The sequence below is a fragment of the Dermacentor silvarum genome, chromosome 10 (genome assembly GCF_013339745.2).
Source record: "Dermacentor silvarum isolate Dsil-2018 chromosome 10, BIME_Dsil_1.4, whole genome shotgun sequence".
NCBI lineage: Eukaryota > Metazoa > Arthropoda > Arachnida > Ixodida > Ixodidae > Dermacentor > Dermacentor silvarum.
The window spans coordinates 77,834,141-77,858,579 of record NC_051163.1 but is presented as its reverse complement, the minus strand read 5'-3'; the positions used below and the strand labels follow the sequence as shown (position 1 = coordinate 77,858,579).

Below are 24,439 nucleotides of genomic sequence, written 5' to 3'. Positions count from 1 at the left end.
AATACTCTGAATCATGCAGGGAACAACTAGCCCAAGCGTTGAGTACGTTACCCCCCCCCCTAAGTTAGATATCTTTTCTTTCATTAGACATGACTCCTCGACAATGCAGCCGATTCCTGCTTAACAGAGTAAAATTTCTGGCGTCATTTGCATTGTTTTCTTTCCATATCGTGTACCCCAATGCGATTTTGTTAACTTCCCGTCACACTGAGCGAGCGATGAGCGACTGGTCTTTGCGATGAGCTGAAGGAGATAACCAGCTCGAGATAAGAGCGCAGCCGACACCGTCGATGCGGCGCTGATTGATACACTCGCTCAATGTCAAGGTGAAACGAGCAATGCCATAGCATTTCGTACGACCGCAACTAGAAAGGGGAAAAAAAAAAAAAAAAGTGAAACTGCCGAAGCACAGGTCGAAGCTGTGTAGTTGCGCACCGGAAGACGGGCAGATGCTCTCTGAATCACTGCGCCGGAACGCGATCGCGCCAACCTCCCAGCAAAACCGCGAAAACCCAACAAACGAACGAACGCCACGCGTGCCTCTCTGGCGTGTTTGTCTAAGCGGCCGGAGAAATCGAGTCGTCGATGAGGATTTGCGACGCTCAAACGCGCGCCGCCCTCTGTCAATCCGGCGCGTTCTTTAAGCTCGCGCAATTTCTTGTTCACCATTCGCGTCGTAGAAAGACACACGGAAAGAAAGAAACAAGGAAACGAAAGAATCGCAGGGGCGCGCCAAGAGCCCGGCGTCACCGGCGGAAGACGCGGGCGAAGCCCCAGAGGGCTGCGAGCGCCGATTCTTCGGAGAGAGAATCGCGCGCTCCCTGTCAATTACGGTGCGACAGCTGCTGGCTCGTTAGCGGCAGCTCGCTGCGGTTTCTTCAAGCGAAACAACAAAACGCGCGGAGGATGTCCCGTTAAGCGAAGCGTGGAAAAGCCGCCGCCGTCCGTCCGTCTCGTCCGATGCTCCCTCGCCACACGACTGAACGCCCGGAAGGAAACCTGCGGCGAGCGACGGCGAAGCGCGACTTGGGAAGTGTGTCCACCACCCCGCGCCGCCCGCCCGCCCGTCGAAAGGAAAGCGGTGATGCTCTGGTGGCCGCGATTTCTCTATTTCGAAGCTGGCAACGCATCCGCACCATGGGGAGAGGTGGGGCCCCAGTATCCCGTCGTGGAGTGGGCAGCCACAAGATATTTGTGCTTGCTTTTTTATCCCCCCCCCCCTCCCTCGCCCCCTAGGCGTTTACGAGACGGCAGTGCCGGCGGGATTATACTAGGAAAAGAAAAACAAACGCGGTGACGAGCTCTGGCTGGTCAGCCGCCGCCGCCGCTAGCACACGCGCGCACAGGTTATGAGAGGTTTCACTTTTGTCGTCAACGGCTCCTCGGGGAACACGGGAACGCGCGCGCGCCGTCTCACCTTTGAGAGAGACGTTTCGGGGGAAGACGCTGCCCCTCCTGTCGCAGTCGTCCTGTCAGTACAAGTCGTCGGGCTCCCTTCGTCTGCTACGCGAGCGTGCACTGTAAACAACGGGAAGGCTGCGTGGTTCTCCCGAAGCCCCACGGGGACTCATAGCCACTCGGCACAAACACTACTGTCCGGCGAACAGCACCGCCGACGCTAGGCATGTCCACCTCGAAGAGACTCGCGGTTCCCGCATGATGGTCCGTCCGCGACGTTCATCGGCGCCTTTGTCGTCGCCAGAGCCCCTCTTCGACTGTCGCAGGTGGTGCCCGGCCACTTGCGGTCGCAACACGCTGCCGCACAGCCAGACGCCGAGGCGCGGGTTTCACGCTTCGCTTCTTTTCGATGTATTTTGACGCTGCGATCCGAAAAACCGCCTACACACACCTAACACTCGGCAAAGGCAGACACCCCAAATCAACAGAGCTTGCTGTCGGACGATGCAGCTTTTGCTTTGGCTGCTCGCTACTCCTTGTTGCCAGCCGAATTCGGCGCTGCCTGCTCTAACCGCCGTTTTGTGCTGAGCTGTGCTGAGCGAGCGCACCAAAAATTGGGACCTTTTGATATTTCGGGTAATGTGACACTTAATACGCTTAACTCACTTTATTTCCATCCTTCTAAGGTGCTGTTGGATCTGTGTCAGCCACAATAAGATTGGATAAAGAAGAGAAAGACTAGTGCGACTTTAGGTGTTGTCCGTAGAGCATTACCGGATTAAAGAGTCGAAGTGAACTTGCCAAATCAACCACCAAATGCAATTTAATGCACTACATTTAGTACGGGCAGTACAGGTCCGTGGTACGGGCAAGGTACGCTCACTCGCCGAAACACTCTCATGATCAGATGCTTCGCTAGCGCCAGATCCGGCAGTGCGACTGTGTTTGAAAGCACGACCAAACACCAACAGGGGCATTTCACATCGCTGTGCCTACTGCGTGAACAAAAGTGAACAGCAGTGATCCAACTGTGAAAATTGCAACGTACTTCGTGCTGTGAATTAGCTTTGCGCTATGTGTGGTGATTAGAATGTCCACAAGCCTTTGACTGCGCGCATGACGAGTCTTTTGCATTGATATAACGGCGATAACGCAGGTGGATCGTTGAAACGAAACGTATGCAGCTGGCACAACCGTGAATGTGCCGGTTCGCCCAGAATCTACACGGGAACAACGCAGTACAGTGCCACGTACTATACCAGCCGTTGCTGCTGCCTTCGGGATGTAAATACGGTATCCGAGTGCACTTTTATTGTGAAGCTCACGTGTTCTACTAGTCGCACTACCATGGACGCGCAGGAACGCACGCTCTACATGGCCACTTTTGGGGTCGTGGCCGCAGGACTGATGCTGTTGCGGCTCCGACGTAAGCGCCAGGAGCGTCGGATGCGAGCACTGCAACAGCGGAATCGCCGTCTCGTGGCCCTTTTAGCCGCTCGGAAGTCTCCGACTCCGGAGCCAAAGTCCCCGCGGAGAACCGGGCCGGGACTCGGTGGTCGCGGCGGCAGCGTTGGCGGACGCAGACGTCGCATTTGGACGCGCGTGCGTAGCGACAACTTTTGGCTGCACGTCATGTCCGCCTGACTTCAGCGCGCAGGATTGGCTTCACAACTTTCACCTGAGCCGCGCCACCTTCGAGCACGCCTGCGACCTGCTGCGCGATCACATTGCGACGCACGACACGGCCTGGAGACCCGCGACACCCGTTGAAAAGAAGGTCGCCGTGTTCCTCTGGCGTCTGTCCAACAACTGCCACTACAAGGTCCTCAGCCAGCTGTTCGGCGTGGGGCGCTCATCAGCGTGCCTGATCCTCAAGGAAGCCATCCAGGCACTCATACTGCACGTCATGCCGCGAGTAATCAAGCCTTGCGAAAACACGCCGAGCTTCTTCGAAGAAGTCTACGGCCTGCCCGGCTGCCACGGCGTAATCTGCTCGACTTACATCTCTGTGAGCCCACCGAACTATGTCAAGGCTGAGTATGCCGTGCCAGGCCAGGCGGACTTGTACGCCTGTCTGCTTCAGGTCGTGGTTGGTCGCGACGGCCAGATCACGGCAGCTCGGGCTGGTCAGACGCCCTCTCGTCCGGGCAGGCTAGAAGACTGGGCGTTTGTGCCCGAACTCACCGCCCTTGAGCAAGACGCGCCGTCGTCTTCAGCCGAGTCCAGAACGCCCGGACCTTTTGCGTACCTCGTGGCGGATTCGTCGTTTCCGCTTCGTCCTGAAGTGTTGAAGCCATACGACTTCGCGGCCACCGAAGCCGCAGAGGACGTACAACAGCGCCCTTAATGGAGCCATAGGCTACGCTTCGCAGACGGTGCTGAAGTTGAAGGCTCGCTGGAAGTGCCTAGCAGCCAAGTACGAAGGAGACCTGAGTAGTGTGGGAGACTTGGTTTTGGCCTGCTGTGTGCTGCACAATATCTGTGAAGCCAAAGGGGATCGCTTTGAACCTCGCTGGGCGGAAGGCATCACCGCAACTCATCCAGCATCAGTGCCATATCCCCACAGGTTTCAGATGAGATGCTGCACAAGGCCAGGATCAAGAGAGATGCTCTGGCCATCAAGTTGGCAACCAGAGACGTTTGAGACAACACCTTGTGATGATGAAATGAGATGCTCATACCTTGGGGGACTAGATTGCCAGGGGCAAGAAGTTGGCCAAAGAGTTTTTTGCCTGAACAGGGCTCATGTTTCACAGGATTTCAGAACTCTGAATGGCCTGAAGACCAAAATTGAATGAAAGGCCCAATGTGCACTTGGGAACGCAAGAAAGCTTGATGTTATAATGTAGAATAGTGATAGTGTCGAACGAACTCTCCTTCTGGTCATGCACTGCACTCAAAATTGATGAGTTTCATCGAGCTCATTAAGTTTCCCTTTGTTCTTTCTTCACTCGTGTGTCCAGCAGCTCCAAACATCATGCTCAGTAGGCACCCGGGATATTGGATGGGCTCTTTGAAAAGAATGAGGACTGATGACAGGATGTATCAACTTTAACCATTTTAACAAGACAAGCCTTGTCGCATGTAGCCATTCAGTCATCCAGATCCCACCCAATGACAAGTTCTGTTCCCAACAGTGCAAATTGAATTTTTAAATGTAGAGCAAGATCCACAAACATATTCAACAAGACATTGCCAGGTACCGAGGAGCATAAGCTTACGTGATAGCTATTTCTCATACTCCTGCAGGACATTGGAGAAATCCAAGATTGTACGAATGGCGGCAACTTATTGACCAGGAAGTTTGACACACTGGCCACAGATTTTGTGCTGTATTTGAAGGTGTCCTCACTGAGGCAAAGAAGCAAGCAAGACTTGTGGAATGGAACGGAGAATAAAATACGGTTGAAGAGGCCTGCATACGGTTAGGCTTGCGTTATGGTTAGTTGGAAGAGAATTATTGGGACACAGCCTTGAGGCATGCGGTCTATATAGGTCATCCAGAGTCTACATCGCCAGTGATGATTAAGTGCATTTGTAAAAAGACGTGGCATCAGTTGTGTGTGTTTGTTTACAAAGGATAACATGCCAAGCTGAGAAAGTACTGACATTTGTTGACACCATCTCGAGAGGTACACCCAGGTTATTCGGCGTTACTTGCCATGAACAGCCTGCATCGCTGCTGTGATAGACGCTAGTCGCTGGAGGTTATGAGTGATGTGCTCTGTGGGCCAGAACAGTGGTGATGTGTTCCTGTGGAAAACTGAATAATAGATCTTTAGCCTCTCCGTAAGCTATTTCCACTTGCAGAATATTGGGTTATCAGATCTGCATACATGGGCAGCCACATCGGTGGTGCTATTTTGTGGCACACAAAGATAACATTTCATTCTAAGACACCCAAAGACTCATGTTTGCGAGTTTTGAGAGCATCTTTGTTGACAATAACACATCGGAAATCCTTCCAAATCTGTGCCGTCATACTAGAGAGCGTAAGCTTGTCCATAAATGTATTAGCGTTTACGAAATACTGGGTGTTCATGTGGCAGGAACAATAATGGTAGCAACATCTTGCGATGCAGATCTTAACCAGAGAAGATGCAGGGCTATTAGAATTAAATTAGGTTGTCCAAGCGCCTGGGGATGCAAACTGCCATGCGTGCAAAATGCTCAGCAAGCTCAAAAGAGTGCGAAGGACCCACAACGGAGTTCATGTCCCCCAATGCTTAGGTGTGGCTTGGGTACCCTATTTTAAAACTTTATTATTGCAATTGCCAACTACATTCTTAGCTGCTGGTGCGCGTCACTAGTGACATAACTGTTCATGTGCAGTTCTTGTTAGGACTTTCTTTCGGTGAGAATATGCGCAACACAAAAACATATGAAACATTGTAGTTGGACATAATGTCACAAGATGTAACTACCAGTTATGCTGCTGGCATCCACAGCTCCAGTAGGCTGGTGTTCTGCAAAAGGCAGTATGCTTCAGTACAAGCTAAAACTCAGTAATTATGTAACTGACTCGACCTTTTTATTTTTAAGTGATGTGTTTTTAATTAAAAACAGCCTCTCGGTTGACGTGAATCAAGTGAGTTGGTTCTTGTTCTTACTGACGGAAAAGTAGGACTATCAGCACAGAGACATGCAACTGCAGAGGGCACTGACTTGCAATTTGTCAGTTATGTTACCTGCAGCTAAATATACAGGAAGGTGAATGTGAGGATGGGAAACAAAACACACAATGGAATGCACCGTTTGACAAACCAGCTTTGGTGATGCCACAAAGTGGAAATACTGAAATTATTGTCTGAGCACATCAGGACGAAAAAAATACATAAAAGGAGGCAAGTATATTGCCACATGCAAAATAAGTGCAAGTCAGTGCCATAATCTTGCATCGCCAATGTCTTCTTGGCTGTGCTGTTTACAAGTCGGCATCCGAGTGTTGTCATTACACACTGCGCAGAACATGGATTTCGGAGAAGAGTGAAAAGCGGATGCGAAATATGTAATGATTCATTTTACTTTTATCTGTTCATTCTGTCCTTTGTTGTTTGGCTCGCAATGATTGGCGAGATCAGCCACTCATTGTGATAAATTATAGGAATCCAAAGGAAAGAAATTTTACAAAATGACGCTGAAGGAGTTATTTGACATCATGTGGCAATGTATTATAGTCCTGGATTCTTCTGTGTGCGAAAAATAAACAGCAACCTGAGTTGCGTAGCAAAACAAAAAAAAGTGCAGCATTTACAGTTAGTGATCCCCGCTGTATTTAGTTGCTTTGTTTCTTTTATTCAGATAATTGCTGCAAGGCATATTCAGAAAAATGTCGAAAGCACGGAGCTTTGCGTTGTGCAGGTACCACTACTTTTTGAAGGGGCTCTGAAACACTTTTGGACATGCTAGTAAGAAAACGGTGCAGATCTGTAGAAAAGGCTCCTTGAACATAGAAGCCAAATATTGCTGATTTTTAATTAAACGAAAAATATATGCGATCTCAGAAAGACAGAAAAAGCATTTCATTTTTCCACTGCAGGTCTACACACAATTGCGTATGCTGTGCGTGGCCTTTGAGATAGCAGCAGCATGCTTCATAGCGTAGATAGCACAGCCTCCACAGAGGGCCGTAGATGCTCAGCTTTGGGGTGGGGCGTAGCCATATCCCCCGTTTAGCTCCCAGCGTTCTAGTGGAGACGAAAGGAGAGAAAGACTCATCGGTGTGATAACTATGTCTAACTCCGTTTGTACTAAAAGGACTGAAAAAAATTTTGCGGCTGGAAATTCGTGAGGTGATGTCATTTAATAGCAAAGCCATTCTACGATTATAGTTAGGGGTTTCAGGGCCCCTTCGATGCCTGGTACAGTGGTAGCTGAAAAATATTCGCAAGAGTGACTCGCGGTCAGAGTGGCAGAAAGTGCAATTAAACCGCACTCAACTGACAAGTCGATAGCAGGAGTACTAAGCCGTCTCCATTCCTCGGATTCGAGGGTAGTGCGGTAGACGCTTGTGGCTTGGGAAGAATTTTTCACTTTGACGGCTGGCCAGCATACGAATGTAAGATTTAAAGATTATGATATACAGGTTGTAGGCTCGGGGCCATGGCTTATGAAAGGATGGCCAGCTGAGGCTCCCAGTGACAGACACCTGGACAAAGCAGCTTCCCGGGCAGGCCCGGCCATGCGCCGCAGGCGCGTGCCCCAGAGCGTCATGAGAGTGCGCTCCTCGCAAAATTCTTGATTGCTCAAATGCTATTCGTGCCTCACGCTGGAAGTGTGGGAAGAGCGAAGCTCCCTCACCATCTGCGTGTTACTGCACAGCAGCATGGTGCGGCAGTTTTAACGCGACAGCGTTAAAGGCCCTTTGTAGAAAATCCGGTGTCGGAGTCAGCGGCATTATCCGTGAAAGAAAAACCATCCCGAACCATGCAGGCCCTCCGCGTGGTGTATAGGCGTTACTAAACTAATTGAATTTCTGAAAGTAAAATGTGTCGGGTAATTCGTGAAGTACGACTTACAGACAACCTACAGACATGATAGCGTCGGATTGTAATTTGAATATACGAGAAAACAATTCTGTTACCCGGATACTCAAACACAAACCCCTTTTCCAGCTGCCGTTTGAGGTCTGTCTAGGTAGGAGCTGCGGGCCCTGCTCGATTCCTTGCAACACCATCCAGACGGCGCTCCTATCCGCGGCAGCGGCGGATCCTGCCATGCGGGGGAACGAAAAAAAAAAGAACCAGAAAGCTCACCTTTGTGCATAGCATTCGTCGCCAGCATTGGCAGGTACAGTGCGGTTGAACAAGATGCAGTTGTCGGGAAGCGTGAGCAGCAGTTGGGGATCTCTGAATGCTATCGTGTTGCACTCTTAAAGGCAAAGCTTATGCGTCCTCCAAGTTCTTACTCTTCTGGTCACCGACATTTTCTGCTATCTTTTTCAACTGCAACTGCACTGTCTGCCATCCCAAAGCATGTCATGCCTGATGGCACAAACGTCATAGCTGGAGCAGGTGCTATCGATCATCCACTGTAACCATAAGAGCCCAGCTGCTGTATTCTAGAATCACCAGGTGTTAGGTCCCTGGCCCAGGTGATGGAAGGTACTGGTAAGGTTTATACCACACCCCTACTCCTTGATACAATCATCAAGGAGTGGAATTGCCATCGAGGGCAATTATTATGAGCAACCTATGGAACTCTCAAAGCCAAGACAAGACCAATCCATATCAGTGGATCTTGCATTGAAGTAGCCACGGTTTTCATAATCTCCAATATGGGCATTCAGCTAATCTCGAGTAGGAAGTCGGCTGTGCACGTTGACATTCTGCGTGACCTACCGACTGGCTATATGTAGCACGCTTTTTGGCCAAGGTGCCAAGCTGAACATTCTCTGCCCATCCAGTCATATCCAGATCCTTGTAAGTAGGACACAGTGCGAGATTATCTGTGCCGATGAGAACTTGGAAGTGGGCAGTTGCCATGCCAGGGGCAAGGAGGCAATTTTAACCATTCAAGATGCAAGTGCAAGCAAGAAACAAGTCCAAGCAATAAGCAAGGCTTGCAGCACTCCACAATTCAATGTAAATGATTCAGCTAATTGTACTCCTGCATGTGTTCAGAATGACTGCGGTCACAACAACCAGTGGGCTAACACAATCAACTGGTAGGGCTATTCCAAGCCTCTGCACGTTTCTGCATATTGTATCGTGCTTGATGTCGCATGCTTTGGCTACAGCTGTAGCAACAGCACTGCACACGGTGGCTGTAAGGTGAAATGTGTAAACTTCGTCTGGCAACAGACAGATTCTCCAGATTCAAGTTCAGTCAGAAACAAATCGCGGCTGGTTGGTATTACTGCAATAGCAATTATATGGACACTAGGCAAATTCATGCCGTCTCCGCCACCGTTGTTGTGCTGTCTCGCTGACTCCGCATGCATGGTTGCCATGCGGAAGGTTAGAGGGTCTCCAGAGATGCAGAATGCCATTTGGCTGCAAAAACTATGAAGCGAAGTGGGTGCACCATCAATGCTACCCTCAGTTGCGAAGCAAGGACAGTGTTCCGCATTCCGCTGCAGGCATGAATGTTGTGCACACTAGCATTCCTGCTGAGCTACTGTGTGTCCACTCTGGTATGAGCAGTAAACACATCAAACTAACGTTGTCTAATATAACTTGGCTCTGACTAACGACGACGATTTTCTGTCGACCTTGTCTCGTACACCGCCGAGGCACAATGCCTGCAATGCCACTGGTGGTGCTCCTTATCACATCAGCGCTGTGAGGTGCCTAGTAGCTCCCAGGGCACTGTTCGTTCTGCCCAGGAGGAGTTGCTATGTGTGCTGCATCGTATACATGCTGCATTCATGTACAGTTAGAACACTGTCCGAGGAGTTCAAGCGTAACAATGTCTTGCTATTCCTGTCACTGCGTCGCCTGAACTGCCAAATCTTTTCTTGCAGTGTTCAACGCACTACCAGAGGCAAATTGCATGAAATTGCCCCATTTCCTTGATAAAATTTAGAAAAAAAAATTTCAGCATTAATAAAGAAAATTAACTAGCATTAACTTTGCTGGCAGTTGTACCTTTGCGGTGCACAGTAGGGAGAAAAGTGTTTTACCTGACAAGTCAAACATTCCTCGGTTTCAGAATGGCTGTTCTACGTTCATTGTATGGCTGCAGATCAATATCGACATCGCCTACAAACCATGTCAAGAACGCGCAATAGTACACAATATGTGTAGGTTGCAAGCACTGCTGCAGAATGTTGTGTGCAAAGTCATGCAGTTTTGACATGACTACTGTTTCCAGTGAGCGTACTCGCATAAAAATTGAAAGCTTTGAACTAAGCGTACTTTGGCATGAAAGAATGAGCTTCAGACTGAGCGGGAACACGTTGAAAAATATGTTGTCTTTTATTATCAGGCATTCCTCCACACAGTGGTATTGCCATATGTACATGTGAAACCTGTTTGGACAAATTGCGCATAGTCTCTGGAATGTTTTCAATGCACTTACAAGAAACACACTTCATATTTTTTCCTCTACAATACAAACAAGCAAAAAAGTTGTAAAAAAATGACAAGTTGCATATTCATTCAGACGCAACTTTGCTTGGCAAAGTTCCAATCTCACATAAAAAAAAAAAGAAGAGCAACTACACACACTCGGTACACTGGTTATAGATTGAAATGACAGCTGCATTTACATAAGTGTGATCAAACTGCATTGCAAGTCTCCAATTTGCTGCTAGAGTAATTCATTACAGAGGTAGGATTAATTACTGGCATGAGAGTCACACACGGGCCTTTAATTCATTTTGGCCCATTTGAATTTCTAGTAAATATATTGCCACACCATTTATAAGAATGTCACGACAGCTCACAATGACAGTTTACTGCATTGCACAGTCACTAGCCTGAAGAATTCATGAAAGAGGCACTGCAGCACTTCAGGCAGTTACAGTCGGCTCACGACGGCGGGATCAATTAAAAGCTACAAGACAACACATCCTCAATAATGATAGTATCCCTAAAACATCAAGAGACGGCTCTTGGTGCAACATCGTAAACATTATGTCAACCCTTTCGGCATGTCGGACATAAAGCAACATCAGCAAGTCAGACATAAAACAACATCAGTATGCCAGATACAAAGCATCATCAGTAAAAAAGACGTAAAGCAATGACAAATAAAAGACACAAGGAAATGAACATGATACAATGGCAAATTCCACCTCAATAACATCAGAATATAGGAATGAATATAAGTGTAGATCCAGACACACTTAAGACCTTCTTACACACACTTCTAAAGGCAAGGTAGTTACGCAGTCGAATGACAAAAGTCACTTAGTGGCAGTGCATCAACAGGTAGCTTGTGCAGCGTCCCACTATGAACAGGTGGGTACACTACACAAATGGCAAAATGTCACATTCCCATCACACTAACTCAACTGAAGGTAATTTTACACAACTAACTTCAGATGCAAACGAAGTTGAGCCAATCAGGCAGCTAGGAATAGTAGGTACTGTTACTGTCAGGCAATAAGCCAGTGCTGTAATCAACATAGCTTGAAGCTTTAATTTTGCCTTTTTTTTAAGTTTCATTAGAGGTACGAGATAACTCATTTACTTAAAATGACTTTTATACATATTGTGCGGCAGGTGCACTAAATTCTGCAAGGACAAAACTTCTTCATTGGCTTTATGGCCATCTGGAATGTTAAAAACGTCCTTGCTAGTCAACTATCAGATAGATGAGAAGTGTTTTTGATGACAATGATAAAATTAGTGTTAATATTTATTTAACCAAGCCGATGACCAAATTTTGCATTTGTCACTAGTGTGTCGAAACAATCACTGTAATGTTTGAGTCGTACATTCCTCATTAGCCTACTAGTGTTTTTTTCTTCTTTTATTTTTTTTTGGCAACAATAAATCAACTTCTGTAAAATAACCTGCCTTTTTCTAATTTCTAATAACTGGTTCACACTTTTAGATTATAGTGTGGCTGACGAGCCTGTTAAACAAACCAATGCGAAATGCCTTGGAGGCTGGCTTTCTGCAGCAATTATGATGCATGCATAATAATAAAATGCAGTATGAACACCTGACATAAAGAAAAAAAAAAGAGACAACTGGAATTCGATCTCCAGAAGCTGCAGAGATAGTGGTTTCGTGAAACCAGGACGGAAGTTGACGATGGAAACTGCACCAATCAAACATTACTCACAGCCACAACCACTAAACCCTCTTCAATATGTATCCTACAAGACATAAACGAACACTTCCAACAACCTCGAGCATCGAAGTATAACTAAAATCCTGCACCTCTGACATTAAAACACCTGGCACACATTTCATGAGGCCCATCTACATGTCATAACCTCGAGGGCACAATCCCCTAGCAGAACTGAGTGGTTTCTCCTTTTTACGAAAGACATGCGAATAATACAATTCTCGAGCAGATTGGTGTTGCAAGAAATAAAACAAAAAGGCCCTACATACGCAAGACAAAGTACAGCGATAAAAAGTGTACAGAACTAAAAGCACGCCATGTAAAACAATGACACACTGCTTGCAATACTAGGAAGTGACAGCAGCCTGAAACAGCAGTAAAGAAGAGCCAGTCCGTGAGATTTAAACTATCTGGCTTCATCACAAAACTTCAGACCTAAATTATCACAAACTCTTTTGCCATAGGCTAATCGCTAGCTACCTGAAGGTCTTGCACGTTGGCAATGCCCCTCTAATACAGAAAGTAGGGCCAATGTCAGGCTGATACGTGGCTGAGCAAGCTTTGTGAATCCAACATCATTGTCTGTACAACGGTTGTGAGAAAGGATGACTGTACTAGAAAAACTGGCAAGATAAGAAGTGCATTATGAAACACATCGCCAGCGTTGGAGCAGGAATGCCACTGGGCTTGTTACCTGCCTTGCCAACGTCGCGATGTCGTGATGCAACAACAAAAGGCATCTATCGAGCGACCTAGGCTATGTACTTATCTTGGTTATCTGTCCAGCTCTCTCTCTCTCTGCAGAGTCTTTGACTCAGCAAATAACTTAATATACGTGGTACAGATGCATCTGCAGGGTACAAACCCTAAAAAGGGCGAGATTCAACACCATCGGCAAACACTTGAATCCCTTTTGGGCGAACGGTTCCAAAATTACATCTGCACAAAATGTACAACTAAAACCATGAAAATTCTTGCAAACATGTCAACCTGCTCATATGTTGAAATGAGATTCAAAATACGCTGCTGCCAACCTGTCTTTGAGATACTGCGCATAGTTAAGGGTTACACACCACTGCTAAAGCTGAAAAGCTGCAATAACAAGAAACAGCGAGATAAAATACTCAAAGAGATGTCACTGGGATGAGATTCATAAAAAATTGCAGTTTCAAGTTTTTTACTCGTGATTTCATAAATTATGTCAATGCCTACATTCGAGCCCGAATATATTGAACTCCAAGGAGATCACAAATTATTTGACATGTATACGAGAGACTCAATACATGAAAGCATACTGCTGCAAAGCTTTAATGGACACTTCATGCATTCCGAGAAGTGCGATCAGATGGCTGTGTGTGGCATGCCAATGTACAGACTTTGTCAAAGGTGTACGGGCTATTACGTTGCCTGCGACCACCATGACGACAACAGGCTGCTTAAAGGAGTTCTTGTCGCATGCTAAAGGTTTCCAAATCCTGGAAAGTGAAGAGACCTTTCGCGCTTACTATTCAGAGCTCTGGAGTGTTAGGAGGAGTGCCAGAGAAACTACGTATGTGACGGAGGGAGAGAGAATAGCCTGTATACTTTCGACAAAGACTGTAGATTTGCCAGGCAACCATAGGCTGCATGTTGAAGGTTGCTTCCTTCACACATCTAGTGCCATGTGCACCGTTCAGCACAGATGGCCACCCGAAAGTCTGCCAAGGGATGCCACTCGACAGAGAGGATCACCTGTATGAAAACTAAGCACTTCAGCCTAGGAGGGGAAAAAAAAAAGAAGAAAGAAACAACAAAAGAAGAACTAAAAGGAAGCATGACATCATACAGCCAGCCCTCGCAAGGCACAATACTAGCTACAAAAGCATCTTATTCCCAATAAAGAGGTCACTACTAATTAAATTACAGCATAATGCCATAATGCCATGCAGAAAAAAAGTTCACATGCGGAAAGTGATAGTGGACAAACGAGGCATCGCAAACATACAAGTAAAATGCTAAAGGAAAGCACATTCAGGAAGCCACGGTACAGCAGACGGTTTTCAATGAATGAATTTGTCTGACCTGTGAAGTTCGATCCAAACACACACTGCTCCTAAGTTTTTATGTGAAATTTCTTTTTTTCAGGCATCATATCCAGTGTCAAATATAGGCAATTCCAAGTGTTCAAGTTCAATATAAAGCGGCTCGACTGTAACAGGGGCTAAAATATAAAAGATACATTTACAGTGCACAAAGGCCTGGTTGTAGGCCTCCTGTAGCTACCACACTGTCATGGTTGCTAATGATTTAGCAACAGCAGAAAACACATCATATTAGTACCTGCAGGTACTGTCTATGTGCACGCCCGAGAAATCAGCCTCGACACTCCTTACTTTTGCAACAATAAAACAACTTGTACAAAAGAACACAAAGAATTTGCAGTAATCTATTTCCCTCAGCAGCCTGCGTGGTGTGAGATTCATTAAAAGAAGAATGCAATGGTCATCAAACACAAACCCAGTCACACAACCATGTACCTTGGGGCTGAACTTCAAACAGCCAGCCATCATGGTGCCATGTCAAGCCAGTGTTACCTAGCTTGAGACACTTGCAATTAGAACTCCCTTTTCACTGACATTGTGATGCGGCAGGACGATGAGTCACCTACTGAAGTGGTACAGCGATCAGGTGCCATATTTTGTAACTGTCCTTTTCTTTTGACTCTATTCATTACCTTTTTTTGTGTGCTCTGTCACGCTGAGATGCTGAGCTGGCAATTCTGGTGACAAAGGGCAGAAGTAATGAATTGGGAAAAAAGATGTTACACAATTAGGCCACTGTAACACAAACAGCGCGTCAAGCAATGACGGTTTCAGCAAGTCAGTGGCAAAAAAAAAAAAGCAGTTGGACTCTGCTTTAAAAAAAAACAAAAACACTGCTGCTATCACATCATTTCTTGAAGCATTCATTCAGCGTTTTTTCAGTGTCCCACCTTTCTGATTCACTGATAAAATTGCTTACTCGACGAATCAGGTCATTCGTGCCACAGCTAGTGTTCACTCTCTGTGCTTTTCACTCAGGCTTCAGGCACCGGTATGTTTAGTCTGGACCACCAGGAGTATGTATACCACGCCACTGCAGCCAACGCGCCGGGCTGTTCTTTAAAGCCAGTGCAAACTACACGCTGCAGATGAGCTGCCTGCGTAGCTGCTTCCTGCTCACTCTTGTGCGCAGTGTGAGAGATGATAACATGCAGGCATTGCCCCACGGTCCAGGAGACGCGCGGGAAGATTATCTGCTGCTTTTCTTTCGACAGGTATTGCAGGCTCGTGTTGAACTGCTTGTGTCCTTGCACTCCAGGTACCCAGTCTCTCCACCCGCATATCTGAAACCAAAACACAAAGCTTGAGACAAGAGCTCCAGTGTAAACATGAGCCCAAACCCCTCCAATCTGTGTAGACTGGAATTGTCGACATTTGTGAAAATTTACTCTCGACATCTAATCCTTTGAGGTGTCATCCGAAAAAGCCCCAAGTGACGCTGCCCTATAACAGCTGGTGACAAAGACAGTCGTACTCTCGGTGAATGCACTTACCGATTTCTCTTGCCCTCTCCTGCTACAACTTCGTAATGAGAAAGGCCAGCCATAGTAACAGCATGCTTCCGCCGGTGATAGGAGCACCACCTCTGTAGGCGGATGCTGTTCCTTCACCTGCACATGCAAAAACCATTCATTCATTCCATTCACACATCGGACAGTATGGTGGGCAAGACAACCAACAGTCATGCCACATTTGTTAAAACTTGCAAAGACTACACAAATTGCAAGCATAATGAATACTTCCAATTATCAATCTAACGGGTACATACCGAATCCGTACCTTGTGTTAGCACACTTATTAGGCGTATCGGTGCTCATACTGTGACAGGAGAGATGTGTAATTAAGGAATACATACTGTGTACTGTGACAATTGCCCCTTCCTACTCTTGGTATGCTTCACCGCAGTACTTCGTATATGCTTCGCGCGTAACACTGCTGTATTGAAGCAAAGCTGACTTTCGGGAACCGGCATTATGCAACGCGCCATGCTTTCCGAGCTTCGAAGCCATTGGCAAGGATTACAAAGGCGGAGTCTGCGCCATTGCTAACAGTGGTGAATGGTTTCAATAAAAAGCACGGCACCGAACAGCAAGAACTTGGTAGCAAACGTCGAAGTAGCTAGGCCTAGCGGTGCTGCAGTGGTGGCTACGGCCGCCAGCAGATCTGCGTGCGAGAGCGCCGGTTCGAGGCAGCAAGATAATATAAGTTGAGGCAGTGGTGGGTTCGATTAATGTCGTTTCTGACCTGCGGTCATAGCAAAAGGTCCGGATAATTGAACGGCGAAGGCTTTTTGCGTCTGAAATTTCAGACGTTCTTATAAATTGACTCTATTGGGTACGTGGTGGTCCTGCAAAGGCGACCGAATTATCGGGCACGTCCGAAAAATCGGCAGCGCTTTGAAGTAATGCAAGATTATTAAAATTTTTTTTTCGGGCTGTTTTACATATTTTTCGTTGTCTCCTCTAGTAGTTCGCACACACTTTCAGTGGTGGCTTGTAGTTGATTTGGATTTGCATTGTGTCATTGTGGTTCATTTCAGCTTTTGCACCTTCATTTATAAATGCACATATAACCTGCACGAGCATAAAAACATGCTTTTTAAAGAATTTCTCAGCCGCAAGTTCAGAACTTGCCTTACTGCTCAATTCATTTTCTTCCTGCCTCCGTTCGCACAGTGTTTCTTAAACCTTTGAGAGACACTGCCGTACATATATGATGGGAAAAACAAATCCCAAGTAGTTAGGGCCGTACATATGTGGCAGCGACCGACCTTATGATTTTTAAAAACACGGCTTTTCCAGAATGAAGAAGCACCTAGCATCACTCAGGAGGTGTTGCAGCCTTCCGTGACAAAGTTAACTTTGTGCTGCCACCCCTTGCCTTCCGTCAAAATTGATTTTTCGCTTGATCTTTCGATTGAAACGCTGTGGTTTGAGGGTATCCCCGCTTCAACGGTCTTGCTGCTGTGTGCTCAAGTCCGCGCTTGAGCACTTTATAAGCAGCATTCTCGCACATGTCATTTTGAGTTACAGATGTAGAGAAAGGTGTTATCTATCTCCTTTCTTATCACTCAAATGCTTGCCCACATGGCTCTTTCGTAGGCATGCAAGTACTTTGCTTACAGGCGGGCACTCGCAAACCGGCGATACTGCCATGTGCACATCTCTTTTTGTGTGTGCAGTAAAACTTAAATAAAAAGAAAATACAGTAATGCATACAATGACAAGTTTCACACGGTACACAGAAACAAAGGGAAGAATATACAAGGCTGCCTTTGCTGAGTACACACAGCATCAGATTGCAAACAAGAAGACAGATGTCAGTGTGAGCACACACATAAACGTGCATGCTCATAATACATTTCAAATCATTTATCCCCTAAAGTGGGGAAACCGAAGACAGTACTTGTAAAGCTTGCAATAAAAAGGCATGATTAAAAACAAGCAAAACAAATCAAATGGTACAGGCTCTTTCACAGCCTATAGTGCCCTTTGTAGTCTGTGCCAGATTACAGTTATCATAACTGGCACCTAATCTCATGACAGTGGCATCAGTCCACTGCCTACCTACCTTAGAGTATGGAACAGCAAGTCACCATGCCCTTCCTATGGACTGCTACAACCTATTGCAAGTGCAAATGGAGGAAAACTCGCGCCTCACTAAGCACACAACGAAGCTTTTGATACAGCCCCACCTAGTCACTGCCACCAATTTTTCCTACCTTCAAAGCATAAGCCTGTAGATCTGCTGATATGCAGACATGCACTACAGCTGCAGCTTGAATTTCTCCTGGCCCATGAGTGAAGGTTAAGATGCGAGTAGTTGAAAAATGGTGCAACTCGAGTAACAGCCACCAAATCTAGTCAGGTAAAACATACAAAGGCTGTGAAACAAAATGAGTACCGTAGTTTCCGGTGCATAAAATGCAGTTTTTTTCTGAATTTTTCGTTGGTGCGTCTTATAGAACAGTGCGACTTATGTAAGTTTTTTTTTTTCCGGAAAAACCTCCGTGTGAGAAGGATAGAGCAGCAACGCAAGTGGCGGCAGGCCGACCGCGAGTCGACCGACTCTGAAGTCGTCGCATCTGCAGATCAATGTCAAGATACGGCGTGCGCTCACTTGCACACGCAGCATACGGCACGCAGGGACGATGTTATTGCCCTTGCACTTTACACGGAACATCGCGGCAACCACGACGGCAGACATGTGCCTGGAGTGTCCCTATCACTGCTTTCACAATTATATAGTAAATATATGGCTCCCATACGCTTGCGCGTGACCCGCTTTCACGGAGTGAAACGTCACTGCAATTTTTTGAAATCGCTTACCGAATGAACAGATGCGTCTTATACACCGGTGCGCACATTTCTTTTTTTTCAGAAAACTGCTGTTTTGAGGGGGTGCATCTTATACAAAGGTGCAACTTATAGACGGGGAAATACGGTAAGCCAACGTACCGACACGGAACTCCCAAGGGGGTGAGGACATCTTTCCATCGCCACCAAAACTCCAAGCAAGCACCCGGAGCTTGTACACTTTGCCAGGGACCAGGCCTGACACAACGGCTTCCAGGTCCTCGCCATCGAGCTGCTTGTAGACCTCCTTGGCCGACGTGAGGTCCTGGTCTGCCTCCCAGTAGCGGACCTTGTAGCCCTGAAATTAGGAAGAAAAATGCAACGAGTGTGAAAATTTCAAAACTGCAACCACGCCTGCCGCTCACAGCATACCCAAATGCTGAGGAGTGGAATGCGGTAGTGATTTCAACTTCACAGACGCAGCGCCAAAAGGAGTGTGAGCCAGAGAGTGATGTGTGCTCTGTGGGAACTGCTGTCCATAACTGACTGCAGGTGCAATACTCTGGGACAAGCTCAGAAATGAGAGCACAGTATCTCAAGTCTTCTTCAAATCCATCTTCTGTTGAGCGCTAAGTCAACTAGATGAGGACCCACATGCTGTATTTACCCTGACTCTTAACGTACAGCTATTTCCCAGTAAAATGGACCCATAAACTGCGTGCATGTTATAATTAGATATGAAGCCAAAACTGCCAGAGCCAGTGTCATCGTTGTCACAAGATGGTGACAGAACAAGTTTTTGCACACTCTATTTATTTATATAATGCCTGAACGCCAACTTTGGAGCGCAAAAATTTCAGAAAAATGTTTCATTAAGTAACATGCACATACCCGCTTCGCGTTGGTTAATTTCTGCAAGCTGCTACTAGATGGCACTAGTTGCTGTGCCGACGACAGCATCACCGTCTTCCTCCCAGATTGCAATCGCATAACATAGACCCCATAGATACAGTGTGCTTCAATGGTGATGGCTGTGCTGAGGCACGTTGTTTAGCTGCATCATGCTTTCAGACTTAATAAGAGGGCATTGCTGCAAAAAGTGTGCTTCAAGGTGAAAAGCTTCAAGGTGACAAGAATCTCAAACATTATTGGATGGCGCAGAGTATGAACAGCTTTAGAAGAATGTCGACGAAGCGAGCTCATCAACCAACGAGGGCAGCAGAAATGACGAGGACGACTGAATAAACGTGATCATAATCAGCAGCTAGAATCTACGCTATTCTGCACAGCACTTTGAGCACAGTTTAAAGCTTTAGTGAAGAATCGCAAGCTACTCACTGCACCTAAACCCTGTAAAAATACGGTAAAAAAGAAAAAGGAGTGCAGGCCTTACACAAGTAAACACGGTAACATGGATCATGAACGCTTAGTGTACTTTGATATTTTCTAATTCAATATTTTTACTGAACTCTTTCCCTACCATGGGGAAAATACCGTATTTACTCGCATAATGAAAGCACTCACATAATGAATGCACATTCAAGGATCGCCACCTGGTGGGAATAAAGCGAACTGCTTAGAAAACAAAAATATAGTTCTCCTCCTTCGCATCCGATACTGCAGTGTGTCCGTGAGCGGCGCAATAGGTCTCGAAAGCGGCGTTTCAAACCATTGATAGTGGGCTAACGATGCCCAATGGGCACAGAAGAGAAAAAAGAGTTAATCAGCTAGATGCAGACTGCGCTAGCTCAGAATAAAAGTTTATTCTCTCTTAATCAGCTAGACAATGGATTCCCGGAAAGGTCTAAAGGATAATCACCTGTGTAATCCAATGTTCAATGTTGCACACTTTTTAGAGGCACACATGCCCACTGCGCCGCTGTAGAGGAGCCAGGACAGCTCAAAAACAGATAAACAAATGTTTACTCGCCATAGGTGCACATCGCAATGCTGTGATGCTTAATGTGAATGAGCATGACAAAGCCACATGCAACCTCCCAAGCGGCAATGGCAGTTCAATCGTAAGCGCCACGAACCAGAGTGGAGCTTCACGGACCAGAATAGCACTGGCCTTCGGATTGGTCAAAGAGTCCGAGCAGACCTCACCTGTATAGACTCCTCCTCTATGGACGGCACCACGCCTCGCCACGTGACACGCACACTGGTGGGAGAGAGGGCGAGCACCTTGACGCTCGTCGGGGGCCGCAGGGGTGCGGCCTTGAACGTCTTGGCCACAAAGAACTCGCTTTCGGGGCCAGATCCAGCCTCGTTGTACGCCATGACAGCCACCCGGTACTCCGTGTTGGGCTGCAGACCCACGATGAGGCCCCAGTTTTCGATGCCTCGCTTGAGCAGAATCAGGGAGTCCAGCTGTGGGTCCAGGTCGCTGCGCCAGTACTTGATCTGCACGAGAGACAGCAATGCGGGCAGTGAGCGTGAAGGAATGTGAGGCTTAGATGTGCCCCAGGTAACACAGTGGCGCATCAAAATGAGCCTGAGCTACCGTGGTGGGTCTGTGGCTGTGGTGTTGCACTGCTGAGCACAAGATCACGGGTTTGATTCACGGCTGCGGCAGCCAGGTTTTAATGGGCACAAAATGCGAAAATGCCGATGTGAAATGCTTTCGATTCTCGTTAAATTTACCAGTGTCGTCTACTAATACAGTAATACCTCGTTAACTCGAAGTACTAAAAACTGGAAAAAATTTCGAGATAAGCGGAGTTTTGAGATAGCCGAATTCATGAAAATATAAGCATAACCAGCGTGTAAAGCCAACATGATGCCCTTCCAATATGGCGCCAGTAACCACCTACTTCCTCACAAAAGTTTAATGTGCCAGGAGCGGTACTTTAGTAGATCATTTTTGCGATATTATATGCATAGGTGTGAGGATGCCTTGTATAGACATACTGGTCGTCGTGTCGACGAGCGCGGAGATCAACACGTCGGTCATATATAGGCAATGGCATACCTCACACGTATAAGCGCAAATGCAGATGCATGTTGACACTGTGTTCGAAACCGAGTCACGCAAACATCTCGAGAACATGCTCAGTTTCCCAGAGTTTTTGACCGAGAATAACCTCCACAGAGCGTCGTTCTGACCACTAACAAAGCGCGAAAACGAACTGCACCAGATAAGCCATCGCACTGGCAGTATGCAACACAGAAAAGAGCAAGGGAACAACTGCCAACAGCACCCAAAAAGCCAAAGCCACGCCTGAGCGACTGCGCCCTCTAGATAAAGACACAGATCTCGAGGCCATTGTTCACCTCTGGACACTAGGTGGTGTCTAAAGCTTGACGTCTATGACGTATTTCCAGCTTCCAAAATCGTTTTCGGCATTTGCAGTCAGCTGAACAATGGCTTCAACATCTGTATCTCTCGAAAGCGCCATGCCGCTCGTTGTGAGCAAATGTCACGAGAAAGTGCTCGCCACTGCCGTGCGTGGCTGGCATGTTTACAAGTGGCGGCGCGCTCGCCTCTGGCCGATGCTACTGTTTGCATGCGTCAGCGGTGGTAGCGAGGCTCCGCCCAAATCAATGGGATCAGCCGGCCGAGAACTATAGATGAGGGTGAAGTAGAATCAAGCAAAAGGCATTGGGACAAAATTGCAGGCCTGGGCTGGTATTTTGTAGGATGTGTTATGCTTTATTCTACGCTAGTCTTATCATCCACCACTCGCGACTGGCTGATTCCGTTGATAACGTGAGCGAACCATCGCTCTGACTGCTGACCAAGTGCAAAAAGCACGAAAAGGCATTAGCATCGGAAAAGGCATCGCTACAAAATACCGGCCCCGGTTTCACTTTTTGGCGATACCACAGCGGCGCAAGAAAGTACAAGAAAACATTTCGGTACTGCCTTTTTTTTAGAATTTTCGCAGTCTAGGTTTCGAGACATCCGCAGTGGCGTTTCGAGATAAGGGGTGAAAAACCCATAGAGTTGACACCGTGCCAGGAAAAAAATTCGACTTATCCGATAATATGACATATCAGAGGTCGAGTTAAGAAGGGTTTACTGTATTTGACAACTTCTTCACAGCCGCAACGAACATAATTCGTGTCCTTACATTTTGTTTGCCTTATTCCCAGGAACGCAGTGTACTGTTCACCACCACACGGAGCTGAAGATCACGGTGGAGGTGACACAAGTTCACAAAGTAGATACTTGATTTCTAAACTCAGAAACAGTGTAGCAGGTGCAGCCACTCACCCGGTGTCCAATAAGGCGTCCTCGAATCTTCTCACGGGTGATGTCCAGCGGAGTCCAAGTAACGTTAAGGGCAGTGGAATTGTGTGGCACGGCATACACGCCTGAAGGCTGCACCTGGGGCATGCCCTCGGCTGAGTAGATAATCTCTGGTTCCGAGATGGGGCCCTCGCCCACCACGTTCACCGCTTGCACCTGAACCTGCACCAAGCAGCAGCGAATAGCATGACTATTGGGGCCAATGCCAGCACGCAATGGCAATCACGACAGAGGTGCCCAAAAACAAGACTGGCTCTACAACTATTAGCCTTAAGTAATGCTAGGAGACTCCCGAGCATGTGACGCGGCACTTTTTCTTGCCCAGCCTTTGTAAGCATTAAATTTTATGAAAACTTTTCCGATATTCAATATTCGGCTTTCTTTTCTTGATTCGATTCGAAATATACTATTCGGCATTCGCGCTCCCCTAATAACAACGATTCTAGTTATTTCATGACTGCGCATGATAACATAGGAATACGGAAGGTGCCTATGACAATACGCTTCTGCAGTCTGTGCATTATGGCTGTCTAGCAGGTTATAGCGCATGCTGTGGCCGCCCCCATACACCGGCCGGTACATTGGAAACTCTCTCTTTACCCGATGCTTTCTCTTCACGCAATTCCTTAGTGATCTGCAGAGTTAGATGGTCTGCTTGAAGTGCACTGATTAATGGCAACACGTATGCATTGCCATTGGCTCCCTCAGTGCCCATAATTTGTGAGGATTCCCGCAATACTTTACAACTGTTCAGCTCATGAAAGAAACTGGGCTTAAGCAGAGTTCCTCGCGAAACAGAGTTCACTGTGCTTGATGTCACGGGTGCTTACCTCGTACGGTGAGAAGTAGTTTTCCTCGCCAACAGGCACCACGTACAGGCCCATGTTTCCCAGCTTGCGGAGGTCCTTCTTTCTCGGCTCGCTACGGTCCCCAGATGGTCGGTAGTACACGCGGTACCAGATTTCCGGTGAGTTCCACTCCTCCGGCGACAGCGGCTGCATGGAAAAAATTGCAAGCACCCTGTGCTGTCACAAATTCTCTCTTTCTTTTTGCCTGCCAGAATAGAATTATGTAACAGCCTCGATGGTGCACTGCGCACCTTACCACTTGGAGTATTTCCAGTAAGGTACCACGCCATTACTCTGCTTACTTGTTGCTGTTTTCTAAGTTGATCATTACACCTGTGTACCCAATTGTTCATTCTGTAACTTGCTTCTTCTGTGTCTTGTAAACAAAATAAAGCATTCCTTCCAAAAAAAATTTCTGGATTAGAATTGAGAAACAGACTGCAATCACATGCATCTGTGAACACTGTATTAACCATTTGTCAACTGCGAAGCTCCCCCACAAGGACTATTCCATTTCTCCCTGTTTCTTCCCTTCTGCAGCTAACAGCTGTCTCCACAATCGTCAGCGATGCTGTCTGCATATGCCCTGAAAACCTTCCTTCTTCATTTTTGACCTCCTTGCCATGTTGAAGGACGTGGCAATGTGCAATCCCCTCTCCCCTCATTCGGTGAAGGTGAGGGAGAAGTGCAGTACAGGCATGACTGCAGAACAGTGCACAAGGCATTAAGAAAGCAAATGAAATGAAAGAAGCAATACTGGCAGCTTGGATGTGCACCTACTAAAAAGCTGCAGGAGACCTTGTGGGGATTGAGGTATGCGCC

General features: G+C 47.0%; 2 protein-coding genes and 1 pseudogene across 2 annotated transcripts in view; 1 reads left to right on the top strand and 2 right to left on the bottom strand.

Moving 5' to 3' along the window:
• Window positions 1-2,191, bottom strand: part of LOC119466145 (rho-associated protein kinase 1-like) — a 69,522-nt gene extending 67,331 nt beyond the window's left edge. The window contains 1 exon segment of the mRNA XM_049657528.1: window positions 1,418-2,191. The gene's annotated coding sequence lies outside the window, so the exon portion shown is untranslated.
• A 204-nt stretch (window positions 2,192-2,395) lies between these two features.
• On the top strand, window positions 2,396-6,534 carry LOC119466146 (uncharacterized; annotated as a pseudogene).
• A 3,762-nt stretch (window positions 6,535-10,296) lies between these two features.
• Window positions 10,297-24,439, bottom strand: part of LOC119431649 (contactin-like) — a 66,192-nt gene continuing 52,049 nt past the window's right edge. The window contains exons 21-26 of the mRNA XM_049657963.1: window positions 23,600-23,764; window positions 22,734-22,931; window positions 20,624-20,920; window positions 18,680-18,875; window positions 15,716-15,832; window positions 10,297-15,505 (exon numbers count right to left, since the gene is read on the bottom strand). Coding sequence (XP_049513920.1) covers window positions 15,738-15,832; window positions 18,680-18,875; window positions 20,624-20,920; window positions 22,734-22,931; window positions 23,600-23,764 — 951 coding nt within the window. The 3' untranslated portion in view covers window positions 10,297-15,505; window positions 15,716-15,737. The remainder of the gene's footprint in view (window positions 15,506-15,715; window positions 15,833-18,679; window positions 18,876-20,623; window positions 20,921-22,733; window positions 22,932-23,599; window positions 23,765-24,439) is intronic.